At 40.7% G+C, this 21,210-nt stretch overlaps 1 protein-coding gene across 3 annotated transcripts in view; it reads right to left on the reverse strand.

Moving 5' to 3' along the window:
* Positions 1 to 18,573, reverse strand: part of DNAI3 (dynein axonemal intermediate chain 3) — a 73,038-nt gene extending 54,465 nt beyond the window's left edge. Inside the window, exons 1-3 of one of the 3 annotated variants that reach the window (XR_008668629.2) lie at positions 18,391 to 18,548; positions 8,891 to 8,968; positions 7,802 to 7,840 (exon numbers count right to left, since the gene is read on the reverse strand). Coding sequence is in view for 2 of the 3 variants with exons in the window: in XM_031004327.3 (XP_030860187.3) it covers positions 7,802 to 7,840; positions 8,891 to 8,954 (103 nt within the window). In the remaining variant the exon portion in view is untranslated. Of the gene's footprint in view, positions 1 to 7,801; positions 7,841 to 8,890; positions 8,969 to 18,390 lie in introns of all 3 variants that reach the window. The other 2 variants (XM_031004327.3, XM_055351565.2) reach the window with 2 other exon arrangements.
* Between the last annotated feature and the right edge of the window lie 2,637 nt (positions 18,574 to 21,210).

Here is a 21,210-nt window from a genome sequence, read left to right on the forward strand (position 1 = left end):
TTAGATGAATTGAATTCTATAGCATAATTTTAAACCATTCTCATGTTGGTAAGCATTCTAATTTCTTTTCTTGCTTGTTTCCAATTATTGTAAATAATCCTACAAACAAATATCTAGTTATAAATTTTTATTGCATTTCAAATTATTTTCTTGGGATAGATTTAAAAAGTGAAATTATTGGTTGGAAGGTATGACCACTTGTTTAGGCTTTCAGCCTGTATTACTTCTCTAAAACACCCCAACCTCACCCTCTCCCCTGCTGCTCTCTCTTACCAGGTGACTGGCTTTTTATTTCACAGAGAAAACAGGGTCTGAATAGCACAGAATCCTGCCAGGTCCTGCAGCCCTGCCCACCTGCTAATCAAAACGGGCACCACCTTTCTGCCCTTATGCACTCAGAGGACCTGCCCTCCTCAGCCACCAGCGTCCATTCAACTATTCCTTTCCTTTCAGCTTTTCTTTCTTCCATGCTGCTTTCCCTCAGCACGCAGATTTGCTCAATGGTCTCTCATTTTAAAGAAACCTTCCCTTAAAGCTGGGCGCGGTGGCTGACACCTGCTCGAGGCAGGCGGATCACGAGGTCAGGAGATCGAGACCATCCTGGCTAACACAGTGAAACCCCATCTCTACTAAAAATACAAAAAATTAGCCAGGCATGGTGGCATGCGCCTGTAGTCCCAGCTACTCGGGAGGCTGAGGCAGGAGAATGGTGTTAACCTGGGAGGTGGAGGTTGCGGTGAGCAGAGATCACACCACTGCACCCCAGCCTGGACAACAGAGGGAGACTGTCTCAAAAAAAAAAAAAAAAAAAAAAAAAAAGAAGGAAAAAGAAAAGAAAAAAAGAAAGGAAACCTTCCCTTGAGCCTATATAGGGATCTCTGCTCTTCAGGGCTTCTCTTTTTCACAGTCAAACTTACTGTTACTCAATTCCTCACGTTTTTCAAATAGTGGCTTCTCAGTTGGTTGTATTAATAAACCCTTGGACACAGGAAAGTGGGTAGGGAATCCCTTTCTTCCCATCTGGCTGCCAGTCCCAGTATTGCTCTCAGAAGAGGAGAGAGGAGAGGTTCAAGAGGCTTCCATCCCTGGTCTTCCCATCCCTTCTTCGCACCTCAGGCCAGTTCTCAGCAGCAGCATGCCCCGGGAGGGTGGACACTAGAGGACAAAGGAGAATTTTGCCTGCTGCCCTCCCCTCTCTCAAGCCTTCTTCCTGTTTTTTTATCCTTCATATCGCTATCATCAGCCACAACAGTCTCAGCTCTGCATCTGTCCCCAGAACTCTCTCCCCAGCTCCCAGGGTCCACTCCTATCTCCTCCAGCACCCACGCCCCTGGATGTCAGGCCATCCTCCCTCCAACTGCTCAATAGATGTGCCAGCAAGGGGGAAAGTGTATGTGGCCTCTCATGTTGGAATTTTGAGCTTATTTTCCAATAGAAATATTTTCCCCCACCCCAGGGGCTCTATGATACAATTATTCAGGTAATTTGGAGGTTTTAAATAACTGTATGCATAACACTGATTATATGCAGAAGCATATTTCAAACTGCAGTCAGTTGGCATAACATTGGGAATTCAAGTTGTTCATGAGTGAAGGACAAATTATACACTTTTATCTCCCTCAAAAGACTAACCATAACACCTGGCACTTATGAGATGCTCAATAAGTAACTGTTGACTTGATTCGAATCAAGTACTCCTCTGCAAACAGACTGCATTTGTAGTGTTGAATGGGTAACAAAAGTTCTGTAGTTTTGTCTGAGAAAACCACTAGGTGGGACTGTGAGACTCACACTGTGCTAGTGCCGAAAAGAAGGCAACTGTCCCTAATAAACAGAGGCATTCAGAAGACCAGAAAGTTTTTTATCATCCTCGACACTGGAAAGACAGCACCAAAGATTGTTTTCTATGTTATCTGCCCCTACTAAACACACACTTCAAATTCTACTGGCTTGATATTTTTCACACACAAAAAATGATCCTTTCACACTAATTGGACTTTTTCAAGGCAACTCTAATATAGGATCTAACATTCCTTTATCTAGAAGTCAGTAAAACTAGTGGACTGTTTCTGCTTCGAGTTGGCAAACAGTGATAACTGCAGATAACTGGCAGCCAACAGATCACACAAAACTGCTATAGTCCAGTACCATCACGCTCCATTGCCATGAGAACCAAACTAACCAGGGCAAGGCCTGATGCTTCTGGCCACCCCAAAGGGTCACCAGCCAAATACTGTAAAACAACTGCTATTGGGTAGGCTTTGAGGCACACGCTGAGAACAGCACCATAGGCTACAGCAATGAGGCCATTGTGATCAGCAATGAGATGGGCTCCCTGGAGCCTCCAGCAGAGTGGGAGGCTGGTTGCTCCAAGGAGTGTGAAACAAGTGTTGGTGCAGAGGAGGAGGTCTTCAGGGCCTTCTGAAGCTGACTGAGGTCAGGAGTGCCAATCACAAGGACAATGTCTGCGAGGGCACTTCCATGGTGCACCTACTGCTCCAGGCACAGTTTTAAGCACTTTATGTGTATTATTAACTCATTTAGTCTTCACAACAACATTCAGAGGTGGTTACTATATTTGTCTCCATTTTTTAGCTGAGAAAACTGAGGACCACAGAGTTCAATAACATGTCCAAGGTCAGCCTCTGGAAGTTGAAAGTGGTGGTACTGGGATCAAAACCAAGATCCCTGAACTCTACTATGCTATGCTTTCTCTCTAATGAGTGGACACAGAAGATCCATGGAGAGGGTCCTGCTTCTGTACACATAGACAAGGAGGGAACAGAGGTGACGTTCCATAGGAACCAGTGAATGGCAGTTATTCACCTAGCAGGAACCAAAGGCAGACTCAAGCTCTACACAATTCATGCCTCAGAATCTTACTATGTGCACACAATAGAAGGCTATGCAATATAAATCATAGGTTACACATATATTATCCTACATAATGAGTGTTGTTTAAAACAACTCTCATACATTTCAATTGTACATTCTTTTTTTTTTTTTTTAACATTTTGGTTGCTATCTAGTTTTTTTAAAAACAGCTTTGCTGAGTTATAATTGACAAACGATAAACTGCATACAATATGTACAATTTGATAAATATATGCACATACCCCATGAAGCCATTACCACAATCAAGATAAAGAACATACCCATAAGACCCAAATGTTTCCTCCTGCCCCTGCCTTCCAATACACCTCCTTCATCCCTAAGTAACCCCAAGTAACCACTAAGCTGTTTTCTTGTCACTATAGATTAGTTTGCTTTTTTCTGGAATATTTATAAATGTACTCTTTTTGTTTATCTTCTTAGCATAACTATTTTGAGATTCATTCATATTGTTGAATGTAGCAATGGTTCATTCCATTGCTGGCAAGTATTCCATAAAAGAAAAAAATCTTTAAGATTTTAAAAAAGAAAATCTTAGGAAAGCTTTAAGATTTCTTGGGATTTTGGCTGTGGGTGTCATATCTGGGAAATCTTTGCCAACTCCAAGGTCAGAAAGATTTTCTCCTGTTTTCTTCTAGAAGTTTTAGAATATTTGGTTTTACCTTTAGGTCTATGATTCCTTTTGAGTTAATTTTTGTGTATGGTGTGAGGTATGGATTGAGTTCACTTTCTTACTTACAGCTATCTAACTGTTCCAGCATCATTTGTTGAAAAGACTATCCCTTCTCCACTGAATTATCTTTGCATCTTTGATGAAAATCAATTGACCATGCACATGTGGTCTATTTTTGGACTCTATTCTCATGCATTGATCTACTTATCTGTCTTTATAGTATCTTTTTATAGTAAAAAGAGTTAACATGAACCTACTTTGTGACAGCCCTATGTAAGGAAATGTGCATGTGCTACTAATTTAATTTCCACATCAATCTTATGAAGTAGATAGCCCATCTTGCTTTTCAGATGAAGAAGCAGAGGCTCAGGAAGGTGAAGTCATCTGTGGCCACACATTCACTAAATGACTTTAAGTCATAAGTTTATGACTTAAACCAGGTCCATCTAATTCCAAAGCCTGTGCTATTAACCACTTCTGGCAAACAGAATAATGTCCCCCTAATATGTTCATGTCCTAATTCCTGAAACTTGTTAATATGGTTTTGCTGTGTCCCCACCCAAATCTCATCTTGAATAACTCCCATGTGTAGTGGGAGGTAATTGAATCATGGGGGCAGGTCTTTCCCGTGCTGTTCTCATGATAGTGAATAAGTCTCATGAGACCTGATGGTTTTATAAAGGGAAGTTTTCCTACACACGCTCTCTTGCCTGCTGCCGTGTAAGATGTGACTTTGCTCCTCATTCACCTTCCACTGTGATTGTGAATCCTCCCCAGCCATGTAGAACTGTGAGTCAATTAAACCTCTTTTTTCAAATAAATTATCCAGTCTCAGGTATGTCTTTATTAGAAGCATGTGAACAGACTAATACACTTCTGTATTGTTACTTTACATAAGAAAAGGGATTTGTGGATATGATTATGTTATGGATCTCTACTTTTTGTTGTTTTTGTTTTTATGTTCTTTTTATTTATTTATTTATTTATTTATTTTTCATTTTTTAAAACATTTATCCCAGATACTGAAGGTTAAGGATTTTGAGGTGGGGAGATGACTGGGCCTTTGACATTGGCCCAGTGTAATCCCAAGGGGCCTTATAAGACAGCGACAGGAGGATCAAAGTCAAGGAAGGAGATGTGACAAGGGAAACAGAGGTCATAGAGAATGATTCAAAGATGCTATGCTGCTGGCTGTGAAGAGGAAGGAAGGGGCCAGGAGTCAATAAATACAGTGGCCTCTAGAAGCTGAAAAAGGCAAGGAAACATATTCACCTCTCAGGGCCTCCAGAGATAATCAGCCCTGCTGACACCTTGACATTAGCCTGGTGAAAGTAATTTCAGACTCCTGATTTCCAGAACTGTTAAATGATACATTTATATTGTTTAAGCAACTAAGTTTGTGGCAATTTGTTACAGCAGCAATAGGCAACTCATATACCACTAACTTGTATTATAATTTGGGTAAATTATTTAACATTCGGGAGTCACAGCACCTTCATGTCTGTAATGGCCTTGATAATGCCTACTTTATAGAGCTAAGGCAATAAGAAGAGTGGGCCTGGCACAAAGTCATTGCTCCACAAATATTAGCTATGTGTAAAAATTATATTTATTCTCCAGAAACCTCTGGGCATCACCTGTTAGGCCCTTAGGACTGACAGTTTTTTAGTTAGCCTATTGATACCTTGGCTCCTTGTTAGAAAAAGGGATCTCAGTTTCTTGAAGCATGACAGCCATCAGCCCTGATTAACAGCTGGCAAGGTCAGGGCCCACCATGAGGAAGTCAGAGGGGTCCTGATGCTACCTGAGGGGAGTCTGGGGGTAGAGAGAGGCTTGAGGAGAAGGGGATGCTAACTCAAAACCTACATTTGTCTCACCATAATGTTCTGAGGTTGGTTTTTTCTTTCCCTTAAGCAAACATATTCCTATTTTTCAGTTCATTTACTTTCAATGAATACATCTCAAACTGTGCCCCTTTATCAGGTTCATAGATTTTCTTACCAGTCAATTCATTTAGTTAAGAAATATTTACTGAGCACCCACTATGTGAACAGCATGGTGCTAGTGCCAGGGTATCCAATCTAGACAGAGAGACAGATAATAAACAATGAAGTACACTCATAGATACAAATTGTGGGCTGGGCATGGTAGCTCACACCTGTAATCCCAGCACTTTGGGAAGCCAAGGCAAGAGGATCCCTTGAGCCCAGGAGTTCAAGACAGCCTGGGCAACATAATGAGAACCCATCTCTACAAAAAAAGAAGAAAATAAATAAAAAACAAAAATAAGTAAATGCAAATTGTGATAAGTGCTATTTGGGAGAAAACAGGATGAGAGATGGAACTAAGAAGAGTAGCTGTGGTGGTCTATTTAGATAGGAACAAGAGGGAACACAACTCATTCACTCATTTATTTATTCAGTAATGAGTTATAGTGCTGTTTGCCATGATTTGGCCATGAGTTCAGTGTTAAGGAATCAACAATATACGTTAAATAAGGAGTCTTTAAACAGAAATACACATAAAACAAGGTTATGTATTGACTAGTTAATGAAAATGTGAACAGAAGCTCACAGGAATCTAACCCCGTGTTTCCCCTAGGAGCAATAGTCCAGTATTGGCTAATTCAGTATTCAAAGGGACTGTATAGAATACAAGAACGAGAATTGACTGTACTTTAACTTCAGGATTTTAAGTGCTATGAAAGCAATTAAACAAGGTAATAGGTGACACAGAGGTCAAGGAAAGTCTCTTGAGGAAGTGAGATGGTAGTCTAGATCTCAATGATAAAAAAGAGAAAGTTGCATAAAGGGAAGATCTATCTATGCATCAGGGACAGCAAAAGCAATGGCCCTGGGGCTGGAATAAATTTGGAACATTCTGTGCTAAGCAAGGCTGATGGGCTGTAGGTTGGCGAAGAGGAGGAGGAAACAAGGTCAGGACCACTTGAGCACAGGAGCCAGGACCACTGCAAGTTGTGCCCAATGGAAAAGAAAGACTATGGGGGAGTTTAAGCAAGAAAGAGGAGTTTAAGCATGGTTGGGCTGCTGTGCGCCAAACGGACAGAAGGAGGCTGAGTGGAAGCAGTGATATCAAATAGGAGCCTTGGGAACTAACCGATGTGAGGAGTGCGGAGGTTTGGACTAAGGTTGCAGGTGGGAAGATAATATGAAGCAGATGGGTTTGAGATATATTTTAAAACAGGTGGAATTCACATAAGTTGGGGTGGTTTGAAAGGGGTAAGGAGGTGTGGAAGGAGAGAAAGAAAAAAATTAAAGATGACTCCCAGGTTTCACTAACTCAATAAATATTTATTGGGCAGCATATCCTGCTGCAGGCACTGTGCTGGGTGCTGATAACAGAGCCACTTACATTAGCTGACATTCTCCCACTTTCTCCCCACCTCCACACTCCACACCTCTGCCCCCTCTACTGCCCTGGACCAGGTCATCACCATCTTTCCCCTGGATTGTTGGAAAAACTTCCTAACTAGTCTCTCTGCTTCAGTCCTTGCTCCTGCAATTTGCTACACAGTAGCCAGGATGACCTGACCCTTTAAAAGCATGTCAGATGGAGTCACCCTTTGCTTAAATACTACCAATATTTCCTCATTCCATATGATTAAAAGACAAAATCTTTACAGTGGCCTACAGGGCTTTTAGGTCTTCCTCCTTGCCCCCCTCATTGTCTCCTTTCTGTTTCTAAAAGTGAAGCATGTCATCTAAGTCAACTCTAAGAGAGAGGGTCCCCCTCCATCCCACCAAAAGAAATCTTGTTATAGGATTATTTAGCCTTTACATGTAGGAACAACATTAGTTTAGTTGTCTAAGTTCTAGTTATTTGCTTAAAAACCAGCCTCTTTCCTTGAAATAGTGGCATCTTAGCGTGAAGTACAGATAAATATTACCTATGAGCAAAAGTTTGAAAAAATACTTATCTGATAAAAGTCATAAGTTGCAGGCTTATAACACTTTATAGTTATAAAAGGCCTTTCAATAATCATATAATGCATTTTTAACTAACTGCTTGGTTGAAGTTTATTTCTCAGTTTGAAATTCTCTACTCTTATTTTTTCTTTTAAAAATTTTTCATTTTATATTCTAAATGGAATGGTATCATTTTAGCCCATGTACATTTTGATTGATCACTTCAGTTTGTAGTATTCCTGCTTGCTTATTGCATTATTAAAATATTATAAAACTGAGGACATAAGTTGTAAATTATATTTCCACTTACCCATGCTCTCCATATTTACTGGTTCCATGTCTTCGCTAGCTAGAATATAATAAAAGGAAGTCAAATTTACATTTTTGAATCAAATACATCTCAATTTATTATAATCTTTTATAATCTTTTATTTCTTCTTTTTTTTTTTGAGACGGAGTCTTGCTCTGTCGCCCAGGCTGGAGGGCAGTGGCGCTATCTCAGCTCACCGCAAGCACCACATCCTGGGTTCACGCCATTCTCCTGCCTCAGCCTCCCGAGTAGCTGGGACTACAGGCGCCCCCCACCATACCCGGCTAATTTTTTGTATTTTTAGTAGAGACGGGGTTTCACCGTGTCAGCCAGGATGGTCTCCATCTCCTGACCTTGTGATCCGTCCACCTTGGCCTCCCAAAGTGCTGGGATTACAGGGGTGAGCCACTGTGCCCGGCCAATCTTTTTTTTATTTTTCTTTTTTTTTTTTTTGAGATGGAGTCTCAGTCTGTTGCCCAGGCTGGAGTGCAGTGGCGTGATCTCTGCTCATTGCAACCTCCGCCTCCCGGGTTCAAGTGATTCTCCTGCCTCAGCCTCCTGAGTAGCTGGGATTACAGGCGCGTGCCACCACGCCCAGCTAATTTGTGTATTTTTAGTAGAAACGGGGTTTCACCATGTTGGTCAGGCTGGTCTCGAACTCCTGACCTCGTGATCCAACCGCCTCGGCCTCCCAAAGTGCTGGGATTACAGGCGTGAACCACCGCGCCCAGCCAGTTTACTATAATCTTTACCAAACCTCAAAACACAAAATATAAGTGCAAATATACAATGAAGACTTAAACTATCTTGTGAATAATTAAACAGAGAAAATCTGAATAATTGTCTTTCACACTGTTATCTCTTAGTGACATGTTTACTACAGCATTCATTATATAGCATTTAATTGGTATCATAATGAAATTAGTCAAAAGTAAGAATGAATCTCCATATATCTTATTCCTCATACATTTGACTTTATGTCACAGAAATATTTTATTTCATTTGATATGTAAAACCATAATCATTTTGCTGCTAATATATATACAAATACTCCACAAAAAATCCCATTCAGTGAAGAAATATTCCTACCAGCTAATACTGGTTTTGGTCTTTTTTTGCCACGTGATGACTTTTTCTTTTGTTTTGGAGCCATGGTTCTGACTTGGGCTGCATAAAGAGATGATATTATTAGTAAATTGTTACAATTTGCAAACAACTTACAATTTCAAATACTAAACATTATCATTTAATAAACATAAGAATATGTTTTCTAAGTTTTACCCTGGGCTAAATCAACCTGTATCTTCATAGAACGGGTGTTCTGTGACAAAGGCTTATTGCAACAACAATCTTACTGATGAGATCTTACTGTTCTGGTGGAGCCATTTAGCTGAAGCGCACCGTGGTGACCTGCCAGAACAAAGTCTCAGCCATAGGTCCTGCCATGGAAGCACGACAGAGGACTTGGCTTCCCTGCTTCTCACTGAAGTTCCCATCCCAGGTAGCTGCTCTGTGCTGCCTTTTGCTGGGCTTCCCAACAGGTAGCCGAGCTACAAAGACAAGATAGGCCACTGGGAGTGACAGGCCCACAGTGTGCATATGCGTATATAATTTTTAAATTAACGTAATTGAGCTCATACTTTTATCTCAGCATGTGAACACATAACCACTAAGGCCTTATTTGGCCTATCAGAGAGAATGCCTCCAAAAGTTTTCCATGGAACTGCTTATCAATTTTGATAGGACAGAACACTGGCCAAGGTCATCACCATGACATCAAATCCTTGTCATCTCCGCCATGCTCACCTTTGTCCCATTCTGTTTAAATGGTTAGGAGTGTGACTGCAGGAGCCTGGCCAGCAGAGTTTTTAAACAGGCTCTACTTCTTCCAGCTGAGTGACCTTGGGCAAATTACTTACCTTCTCTAAGTCTCAGTTTATTCATCTATTTAATGGGGATAATAATAAAATCTACCCCACAAGGTGATTGTGAAGACTTAATGAAATAAAGTGTCATCAATCAACTCAATCATCTCTGACTGGTTTGCGTCACTTTAACAAATCAACACAGACTATTATTTCATAGCCCATGGTCAAAATATCACAAGTTTTATTTTATTCCTAGGTGCTGGATCACAAAATCTTGTCCAAAGTGTGGATGTGAGTGTGTCTGTGTTCCTGTGTAAACATCTTCCCTTTAGATTTTCTCATATGAATTTTTTTAAATGATAAAAATAATAGCTCACATTTGTGAAGTGCTTACTATGTGCCAAGCACAGTTCCAAGTACTTTACTTGCGTTTTTAATTTAATCTTAACCACATTAAAACATTTTTATTGACATATAATAGTTGTGCATATTTGGGGGTACATGTGATACTTTGATACATGTATACAATGTATAATGGTCAAATCAGCATAACTGGGATTATCCATCATCTGAAACATTTATCTTTGTGTTGGGAACATTACAATTCTTCTAGCATTTTGAAATATGCAATGGATTATGGTTAACTATAATTTTCCTACTGTACTATTGAATACTAGATAACCACATTTTATTATTACTATTATCTTCATCTCCATTTTATAATGAGGAAACGAGGCCCCAAGAGGTTCAGGTGACTCTCCTGAAGGGACACAGAGCGCAATAGGCAGTGGAGCCATTTAGCTCAGGCTGTGAGCCCAAGCAGCCTGGCTCCAATAGCCACATTCTTAACCTCTGTACTAGATGATCCCTTGGATTTCAATGATAACTGCTGTGTTTCATTGCAAATGAAACTATTTTAAATCATTGACTTTACCTAGGAAGGCAGGAATTTTTTTTTTTTTTTTTTTTTTTTGAGACAGAGTTTCACTCTGTTGCCCAGGCTGGAGTGCAGTGGCACGGTCTCAGCTCACTGCAACCTCTGCCTCCCAGGTTCAAGTGATTCTCCTGCCTAAGCCTCCCAAGTAGCTGGGACTACAGGTGCACGCCAGCACGCCCGGCTAATTTTTGTATTTTTAGTAGAGACGGGGTTTCACCATATTGGCCAGGCTGGTCTCGAACTCCTGACCTGGTGATCCACCCGCCTCGGCCTCCCAAAGTGCTGGGATTACAGGCATGAGCCACCGCGTCCAGCTAAAAAGCAGGATTTTATTATCTAATCAATATTTTATGATTCTGACAATTTCTATTTTTAAGATATTCTGCAATGAATGGATCTGACTCAACTCTTTAGACTGTCAAATGTCCTCCATATCACTTCCCAGTCTTAGCATAATTTCAAATCTTTCATCTATTCCTTTTTTTCAGAAGATTCCTTATCAATGTACCCCTTCTCCATATGCTATCCCAGCTGCATTTTAGTTTGATGTAAAATACTTGAAAAACTTTCTTTTTTTCCCCAAGACAGAGTCTTGCTCTGTCGCCCAGGCTGGAGTATGTGGCACGCTCATGGCTGTAATCCCAGCATTTTGGGAGGCCGAGGTGGGTGGATCGTGAGGTCAGGAGTTCAAGATCAACCTGGCCAACATGGTGAAAAACTCTTCACACCACTTAGCCTCACCCCACGCACACACCATCACCACCACCACTATTTATTCCACATACATATATTGAGTGACTATGCTGCACCAGATGCTATCCTAGGTGTTAGGGATACAGCAGTGAACAAAATAGGCAAAACCCCTTGTGCAAGCTCACATTCTAGGGGAAGACAGAACAAATAAATAAAGGAGGAAAATATAATTAGTATTTTAAGTGGTGAGAACTACTAAGGAGAAAAATAAGGTAAGAAAAGGAACTGGACATTGGAACAAAGACCTGAAAAAGGAGAAAGCAAGAAACACAGATATCTGGGAGAGGAAGAGTATTTTCAGGTGGAGGGAACAGTATGTTTAAAGGTTCTGGGGCAGGATCATGCCTGGCATATTTAAGAAAACAGCAAGAAGGTCATGATGGCTGGAGCAGAGTCAGGGAAAGACTACAGGCAAAGCTGGTCAGAAAGGTGACAGGGATATATTAGTCAGCTTTGCTGCAGTAACAAATGACCCCTACATCTCAGTGACATATGGTAACAAACATTTATTTCTTCTCATGCTATGCACTGTGGTGTGGATGAGCTGCTGCAAGTCTTATTCCGGGATCCAGGCTGAAGAAGCAGGCCTTATTTCACACATACCACTTTCACAGCAGAGAAAAAAGCAAGAGAGCTAACGGAACTACATAATGCTTCCTAACTTTCTCCTTGGCACTGACATATTGTGCCTCCTGTTCACATTCTATTGGCCCAAGCAAGTAAGTCAATCCTGATAATGGGGGAGGGATTCTCTGCCTGATTGGCAGAAGGTGGGAATGTATGATCCTCTTACAGGTACGGGAGGTAGTGGCTGGGAATGAAATAATTGGAAACAGCTATATAATATACCACAAGCGGGGCTAGGTCATGTATTAGGACCTTGGCTTTCACTCTGAATGAGGTGGAGAGCTACTGGATGGTTTTGAGCTGAGAAGTTACTTTACTCCATCTGTCCCACAGTTTAAGGATCAATATGACTGCTGTGTTGAGAAAAGACTGCAGCAAGGAAAAGGCTGAAGCAGGAAATCCAGTTGCGAGACATTTAAAAATCCATGGGAGAGATGAGGGTGCTTAGATCAGGGAGGTGAAAGTGATATGGGAAAAGTGACTGGATTCTGGGTATTTTTGTTAAGTAGACCCAATAAGATTCACTGGTGACTTGAACATATCGCTTATGAGAAGGATAACATCAATGAATTTTGCCTAAGAAATTGAAAGCATGGAGTTGCTATTTATTGAGATGGAGATCCCATGGGAACAGCAGATTTGAAAGAGAAGTTCAGGAGTTCAACTGAAGGTATATGAAGTTAGACTGCAAACTAGACTATAAACTCTGTGAGCATGGGGATTGTATTTTCTTTCCAATTTTTGTAATCCCTGTAACTAGCACAGTGAACATACTAAAAAAAAAAAAAAAGTTAGATTAATAACTCTTGGTCCTCCTTCCCTTCTGCCATGCTTAGCCTATGAATTTCCAGTCTAAACAAAAGGCTTCTACCTAATGGTCTGTGGAATACTCTATACGCATGCTGTATTAGTTTTCTCTTAATGCTGTAACAAATTACCACAAATTTTGTGACTTAAAACTACACAAATCTATTATCTTACAGCTTTGTAGTTCAGATACCTGACACAGGTCTCACTGGGCTTAAACCAGAGTCAGCGGGGCTGCATTCCTTTCTTTCCAGAGCCTCTAAGAGAGAATCTGCTTTCTTGCCTTTTCCAGTCTCTAGAGCCCACCAGCACTTCTTGGTTTGTGGCCCCATCCTCCAACTTCAAAGTCAGAAGGGAGAGTTAAGTCTCACATAGCATACTCTAACCTCTTATTTGTCTTTCACTTCTAAGGACCCTTGTGACTACACTGGGCCTACCTAGATAATCCAGGATAATCTCCCTATGTTAAGTTCCGCTGATCTTAATTTCATCTGTGACTTTACTTCTTTGCCATATATGGTAACATATCCACAGGTTCCAGGAATTAAGAAGTGCTGCCGTAGAATTAAACTTGAATACAGGTATCAGTTTACAATCATCCCCCAAATAATCAAAGCAAACAAGTGTCCTGTTCTTTTCAAACGCTGCTATTAAATGCTCTGTAGATAATTTGAGTTTCCAGTTTTCAGGGAAAAACAAAGTCAAATTTTCGGCAATAAATTAGGCACCAAAATTGGAATGTGCATTAATGCAAGCTGCCTTACCTGAACAGCTCATTTACTACTTTCACAAACGTTAATTGACTTCTGTCTAAATTACTGACTAGGGACTAAGGGCAGAGTGACTAGTGACCAGGTACTAGTGACCAGGTTGTTCTAAAGGCTTTTAGGGGTCTTAATTCTTCTTCACTAAAAAGCATAATATCTACATTTCTAGGCACCATAGATAGAAACATTCATAAGCTGAAGAGAGCCCGGTGAATATAGTCTAAACTGAAAGGAAAATGATTACTTTGGGAGTAGCCACCTTATATTATATTTCAGTTTTAGGCAAAATTTTGCAGTTTATTTTAGTAATTGTAAATAATGAAAATCCTACCAACATTATGTCTAGAAAATAAATAACTTTTAATTGGGGGTATCGAAACCAAATGAATAATACACTTTTTATAATTTCAATAAACACATGTATTCAAGGTTTATTTTTTACGTAGATCTTTCTTTTTAAAAACAAATCCCCAACAAAGATATTACTTTCAAATTATAGCAGGGCTTACTGAAGTTTTTTTTCATAAAATTAATTGAATATTTCATAAATGTGTTATATTTAACAAACTTTTTTCTATTAAGTTGCATATTAAAAGCTTATGAAAAAATTTTCAATATCCAATCCTACTTTAGTCTAAGTTTACTTTGAAATATGCATAACATTTTTTCTGTTCCCAGCTGAAATCAATTTGTAATTATTAAGAGTAGCAGAAGAGGCCAGGTGCAGTGGCTCACGCCTGTAATCCCAAAACTTTGGGAGGCCGAGGCGGGCGGATCCTGAGGTCAGGAGATCAAGACCATCCTGGCTAACACAGTGAAACCCCCGTCTCTATTAAAAATACAAAAAAATTATCCAGGCGTGGTGGCAGGCGCCTGTAGTCTCAGCTACTCGGGAGGCTGAGACAGGAGAATGGTGTGAACTCAGGAGGCAGACGGAGCTTGCAGTGAGCCGAGGTCATGCCACTGCACTCCAGCCTGGGCAACAGAGCGAGACTCCATCTCAAAAAAAAAAAAAAAAAAAAAGAGTAGCAGAAGAGATAATTCATCTACTCCTAAAATCAATGTTGTGCCTAACCCAGTGGCTTGTGTTTTGACTGGTTTTCAAACCACTAGAGCTGAGTGGATTTCAAAATAGAAATTTTGGAAGGTAATACTTAGAAATGTTTAAGCATTTTTATTAAAAACATTCTTGATATTAAAACTACTTATTTTCTTTGTAAATTAATTTACCCATTTCAGAACACCTTTTGCCATCAATGCACAAAGGTCACATTTTCTAGATTCTGTGTTAACAGCAAGAGACATTAGAGGTTGACAAAAGTGTGTACTGGGTAAGTCCCCTGCATAACAGATCAAAACCTGTGATGGTGCACCACTTGATTATGAGGAACACTGAATTCACAGCTGTCTACGATCTGCTTCCAAACTAACTCTCCAACTTGCCCATGACTATATCCTTTTATGATGCTTCTGTTATTCAGGAGGTTAACTACTATAGATGAAGCCATAAGTAACATAAATTAAATTGTCATAATACAGTGATTTAAACAGCTATTAATCTCCTCTCTTCACTTTATTCATGCAGTGCATTATGAAAGTTGTCGGAATCAGCATGGAGCCACTTGTGTTAAAAACTCAGACAAACAGAGCTAGGGAAGGCCATGAAGGGAGTGTATGTCACAAATGCCTGATAACAAGAACTATCACAAAAGACTATACAGAATCACAACCTTGCATAAAGGCCATTGCCACTCTACACACACACACACAAATACTTCTGCAAGGATATCTGCCCAGGAACTGCCTGTCCAACCTCAGACTGGTGCCACCCTTGTCACTGATTCTGTAGCCAAGGATAACTATCTGAAGACAATGATATAATCCTCCTCATTTTTCCTTTAAAAACGTTTGTGTCCTTTTATCTCCCTGAATATACATATAGTTTACTACCGCATGCATCTTCCCATTGTAATGCCTATTCTCAAATAAACATTTTATTTTAGAGAGTCCCCCTCTCTGCTTGCTATCTAGGTTGATAGCACACACCTGTTTACATGCTCTCATTTGTTGCCTGTGTGTATGTGTGGCTTATTCCCAGCCAAGAGATCTTGATTATGAAAGGACTTGTAGCACTGGCACCTTCTCTTTAACTGGGGTCTTCCTTAAGAAAGTCTTATCTTCCCAGGTCTTCTTCAATTAGCTGACCTTATCTAGGTGGCCATCATCCTCTTTCCTCTTCCCAAATAATTTATAAGCTCATAATGCTTGTTTCCATCTTTCTACATTTATTTATTTATTTTAATTGAGACAGAGTCTCGCTCTGTCACCCAGGCTGGAGTGCAATGGCATAATCTCAGCTCATTGCAACCTCCGCCTCCCGGGTTCAAGCGATTCTCCTGCCTCAGCCTCCGAAGTAGCTGGGATTACAGGTGTCCACCAACACGCCCAGCTAATTTTTTATTTTTTAGTAGAGATGGGGTTTTGCCATGTTGGCCAGGCTGGTCTTGAACTCCTGACCTCAGGTGATCTGCCTGCCTCGGCCTCCCAAAGTGCTGGGATTACAGGCGTGAGTCACTGCACCTGGCTTTTTATTTTATTTTTAAGAGGTAAGGTCTGGCTTCGTTGCCCAGTCTGGTCTAGAACTCCTGGCCTCAAGCAATCCTCCTGCCTCGGCCTCCCAAAATGCTGGAATTACAGGCGTGAGGTACCTCTCCAGGGATATCTTTTTAAAATAAAAAACAAACAAACATTGATTTAGAATAAAACCCAAGACTAACATCTTGGGCCTCTGGTAAATGTGTCTCCAAGAACTATTGATTCTCAGTAAATCTTCACTAACACCCTGATTAAACTTCAAGATTCTCCTGGGCCCTTCAGCCATATTTTGGCAAGTATACAGCATCCACCCCTAGAGACAACTATTCCTACAATGTCTATTAGTCTATACTCTTGTTTCCTTCCTTCCATACCTATTTCCACTTCTTTCCAAGATTGGATATTCACTTATTTGAGTAGATGCTATCCTATTACTTCTCCCTTCCAAATATCTTCTGAATTCCAAGCCCTTCTCTCCCACAGCCTCCTCTGGTTCAGGTCTTTAACATGTCCTCCAAAACTGGAGCTCCAACCCTGTTTTGTGCCATGAACCTTTGGCAGCCTGGTGAAGCCCATGCATCAAATAAAAACATGGGATTACAAAGAAGACAGATTATATGGAAATATAGTTATTAAAATATATTTTTAAATTATGATAAAATAATTTGTACTTCTTTATTAACACGTTAAATAACAAAATCTAGCTGTGGTTCTAATAACTACCTTAATTGTGAGGTAATGATGAGTATAAATAATATATTTACAATCTCTATAATGTAATATGAAAAGAGTTGCTAACAAAGTCACAGGCCTGTGAGTACTACTGTGGTTTGTTACCAATTGAATACATTTCAATTGGTGGTTAGTGAAAATAAATATGTAATTTAAAAAATCCACAGATTCTCCTCCCTGAATCCTCTGCCCTAGATCATGGACACTTAACTGGCCTCTCTGCCTCTGTTCTAACCAGAACAACTACTGAAGAGGCCAACCTCAGAGCTCTCCAAAAATGCATCTCTTATCAAGTCTCTTCCCTGTAAAATGACTTTTGTGGGTCCCTATCATTCACAGTAGCATTCTCTTCCAGACTGTAGAAATGGAGCTCATTTGAAATGCAAATTTCCTGGACATCCTTTGATTTTGCTGGTCTGGGTTGAGCCTGGGACTCTGTATTTTTAAAAGCATTGTGAGACAGTCTTGCACTGGTGGTCTACACACCAGACTTTGCAAAACAAAATAGAGTCCGAACTCACATAAGTACGGCCTTCAATACTTTCACAGTCTGCCTCACTGCGTCAGCCTTTCCAGTTCTATTCCAGCCTCACACGGTTTCCATTCATTCCCAAACAGTCCAGGACTTTCCCACCTCCCTCTCTGGAGAATCCCCTTCCCTCCCACCCCTCCTGCTGCTCCTGGTCCACACCATGCAGGCATCTCTCTGCTTGCTTCAATCTTTCTCATCATTCAAGGCAATTATGAACTTTTCCCCCAAAGCCGGAAGCCTCCCTGACTTCCTCACTCAGGCTGAAACAATCTTGTTCTCCCTGACACTTTCCAATCATACTATGTGTAATTACTTATGTCAGGCCTCTGCAAAGGCAGAGGGCTTCAAACTCAGAGCTTCCTAAATGTTTGCTGTGAATTCATTTAGCATTCACCATACACAAGAAGAAGGAGAAAGTATTGAGCAGCAATTAGGTACTGGGTAAACTAGTCACTAGGGGAATAAGACAATGTCCTTACTTTCAAAGAGTTTGTGTTCCTTGTTCATCTTCCTCACTGTTTATCTACTCCAGCCCTTTCTAAACAGTCCTGAAGTAATCTATTTCAGCCCACATTAATCTTTTATTGTTTGACCCCCGCCCCTAGACGGATAATCAGAATCATGCTGTTTTGGCATTCATTCATTCATTCATTAACTCACTCATTCATGGTTTATTGAGTTCCTAGTATGTACTAGGCAATATGATAGTCACTGGGTATATATAACATGGGAACAAGACAGTACGTGCCCTTAAAGTTCTTAGAGTGTCGTTAACTGCTCTCTCATTGCTATTTTTGTTTCCCTCACGAGGCTGGAAGCTCTTTGAAAGCAGGGAAAGACTTGTGTTTTTTGTAGTCTTCACTGCCACTAGCCTAGCACATTGCCGACACAGCGAGTGTTCAAATACCCTTCAAAGAGTGAGTAAAATACTTGTTTTCCACGCCGCGTTTCCCATTCAGAGCTTCTCTTACCTGATACTGCTGATCTGAAGGAAAAGGAGCCTCTTTGCAGTGCCCTCAGGAAAAGCTCCTTCGAGAGCTGGAGGTGGGAGTTTGACTCTCCTCTCTCAGAAAAACAAATCGCAAGGGCAAAAACCGCAGCAACTCTGCCGACTGTTGCCAGGACGCATCTGTCGCTAAGAGAAAAGAGGCGATTCCTCTGCGAGATTGACAGAGCATCTCTACCAATACAGTGTCCGCTCCCTAACAGTATCTTTCAAAGCAGACTTGTGATTGGTTGCCAATATGTGACGTCACAACGCGAACCGGGTGGGGCCAGCAGCTTTCCACTACCAAGGAAAGAGTTTTGTGGCTTAAGTATATTAATGACAGTGGCCCGGCCTGACCCCAGGTCTAACAGGCTCGGTCCATGCCTCACACCCACCGCAATCTCAGCCAGAGAAGAATCTTTTTGGGGTGTGGACCCTAGGAACCAGGAGAGAAAATGTTAAGGAGGCTGCCCGCTCAGAATCCTTTCGGGCAGCTTTCCTGCCCACCCCCTGCAGCGAGCTGGGCCCTCCTAGGGAGTGGAGAGGAAGCTGCGCCCCACCGGTTGTCGTGGGCGCCACAGAACCCTAATGGGTTACATTTCCTTCTTGCCAGAATAACTTTTGTTTAGAATTTGACTCAAGCTGTAAATATGAGTCTCCGGGGAGAATCCGTGAGTAACCCAAGGTTCATTTTATCTGTGATTAGGAGTCCGGTGGGATTCATGCAGTGACGCTCAACTCTCTGAACACTGTTCTCCTCTTTTCCCTTAAAAAATAATTATAACTGTCTAATTTGTAAAGTGGCAGAATTTAATAAAGTAATGTAATTGACTGCTGTAATTGGTGTAAATAAATTTTTACACCCAATTTAAATAAAATCTTTAATTGAGAAGAGGCTGATCATTTATAACATATGAGACTTCAGGGGGCTGGTGCGGTGGCTCATGCCTGTAATCCCAGCACTTTGGGAGGCTGAGGAAGGCAGATCACGAGGTCAGGAGATCGAGACTATCCTGGCTAACACGGTGAAACCCCGTCTCTACTAAAAATACAAAAAAATTAGCCAGGCGTGGTGGCGCGCACCTGTAAGTCCCAGCTACTCAGAAGGCTGAGGCAGGAGAATCGCTTGAACCTGGGAGCCAAGATCGCACCACTGCACTCCAGCCTGGGCGACAGAGCGAGAGTCCGTCTTAAAAAATAATAATAAATAATAATAACTTCCTAATTTGTAAACTGGCAGAATTTAATAAAACAATGTAATTGACTTCTGTAATTGGTCTAAATTAATTTTTACACCCAATTTAAATAAAATCTTTAATTGAGAAGAGGCTAATCATTTATAACATATGAGACTTTAAGGATCCTGAATGAAGATTTTTACGTTATGTGCAGAAAGATTATATAGATTTCTGAAGAATTTGTGTTCACAAAATTCAAATGAATTTTACAATACAAATTATGAAGAAACAAAAACTAAAAAAGAGGTATTATCTAAACATTCTGACAACTTTTTTCCAGCTTGTCCACTCCCAGGAAGTGGAAGATTCGTTTTCCCCTGGGCTCAGTCTTGAGTCTTCTTTTCTCACTCTTCGCACTCTCCTGGTGGCATCGGCATCATATATTCCCCTTAGCTTCAGCCATCACCACTAAACACACTGGACTTCCATTTCTACATTCTCAGCCTAACATATCTCTTAAATTCCATACTTGAATTTCCTCTAGCTACTGGACATTTCCAACTACCTGTCTAGTTCAGTTCATGTTGTTTAGTAGATGCTAAATAAAGATTAAATGTAGTGAATGAATGAATGACCATAGCACCACAACTTAGCAGAGCCAAAGTCAACTCATTATCTTTCAGAAACTTTTTTTCCTTCTTTATTTTCTACCCTAGGTAATAGTATCATTGTCCATCAGTTGCAAAACGAAATCTGAAAGTCATCTTTGACTCCTCTTCTACTGCCCACAGTCAACATATCATTTAAGTTCTGTCATTTTTCTTTCTTGTCTCTCAAATAATCCATTTTCTCTTAGCCATCCTCTGCCTCTGCCTTATTTCAGATATGCCTTATCTCTCACCTAGACGGTAGCAATAGTCTTTTGACTTGTTCTATCTCTTTCCCTCTAATTTATTTGCCAAGTTGCCACATAATTTTCCATAGTTTGAATCCTGACGTCACCCTGCTTAAATATGCTCAACCTGGCATATGAAACCCTGTATAAACAGGGTTCTGAAAGACACTGGAAATAAATCTGGAAGGTAATTAGTTATTTTTCTAACCTCATTTCCTGCCTCTGTCCCCAGCCCAACCCACATTTTAGTCCAGTGCTTCTTAACGGAAGACCCTTAACAGCCAAGGAGCAGGAAATCACAGGGGCCAGGAGTGAGTAGTAGGTTGATGGAAAAAAGGTTTATAACATGAAATAGACTTCTGCAACTGAGATATATTTGTTTCATATAAAGAATTTATGAAGTTTTTGCATTTGGCTCTGCAATGGATTCGTGTTTGTTTCAATTTTTTAAAAAATGTCTAAAGCCACTATTAACTGAAATTGACAGAAAATTGAATAAACACAAAGAAACCTTAGGCAACTGTGACATGCTCATCCTGTGGTTTTGCACAGCCCCTGACATACTGCTGTGCAGGTCCAGGAGTGTGTGGGTCTCAGGTTGAGAGCCAGAGCTCTGGTTACACAGCTCCTGACTGGTCCCCTGTGCTGTGCTGGGTTACAACTGTGTGTCTGCTCATCCCGCTGCCACCACTTCTACCTCTGCCTCCATCTGTAATGCCTTTCTTCATCC

Source organism: Gorilla gorilla, chromosome 1 (genome assembly GCF_029281585.2).
Source record: "Gorilla gorilla gorilla isolate KB3781 chromosome 1, NHGRI_mGorGor1-v2.1_pri, whole genome shotgun sequence".
Classification (NCBI taxonomy): domain Eukaryota; kingdom Metazoa; phylum Chordata; class Mammalia; order Primates; family Hominidae; genus Gorilla; species Gorilla gorilla.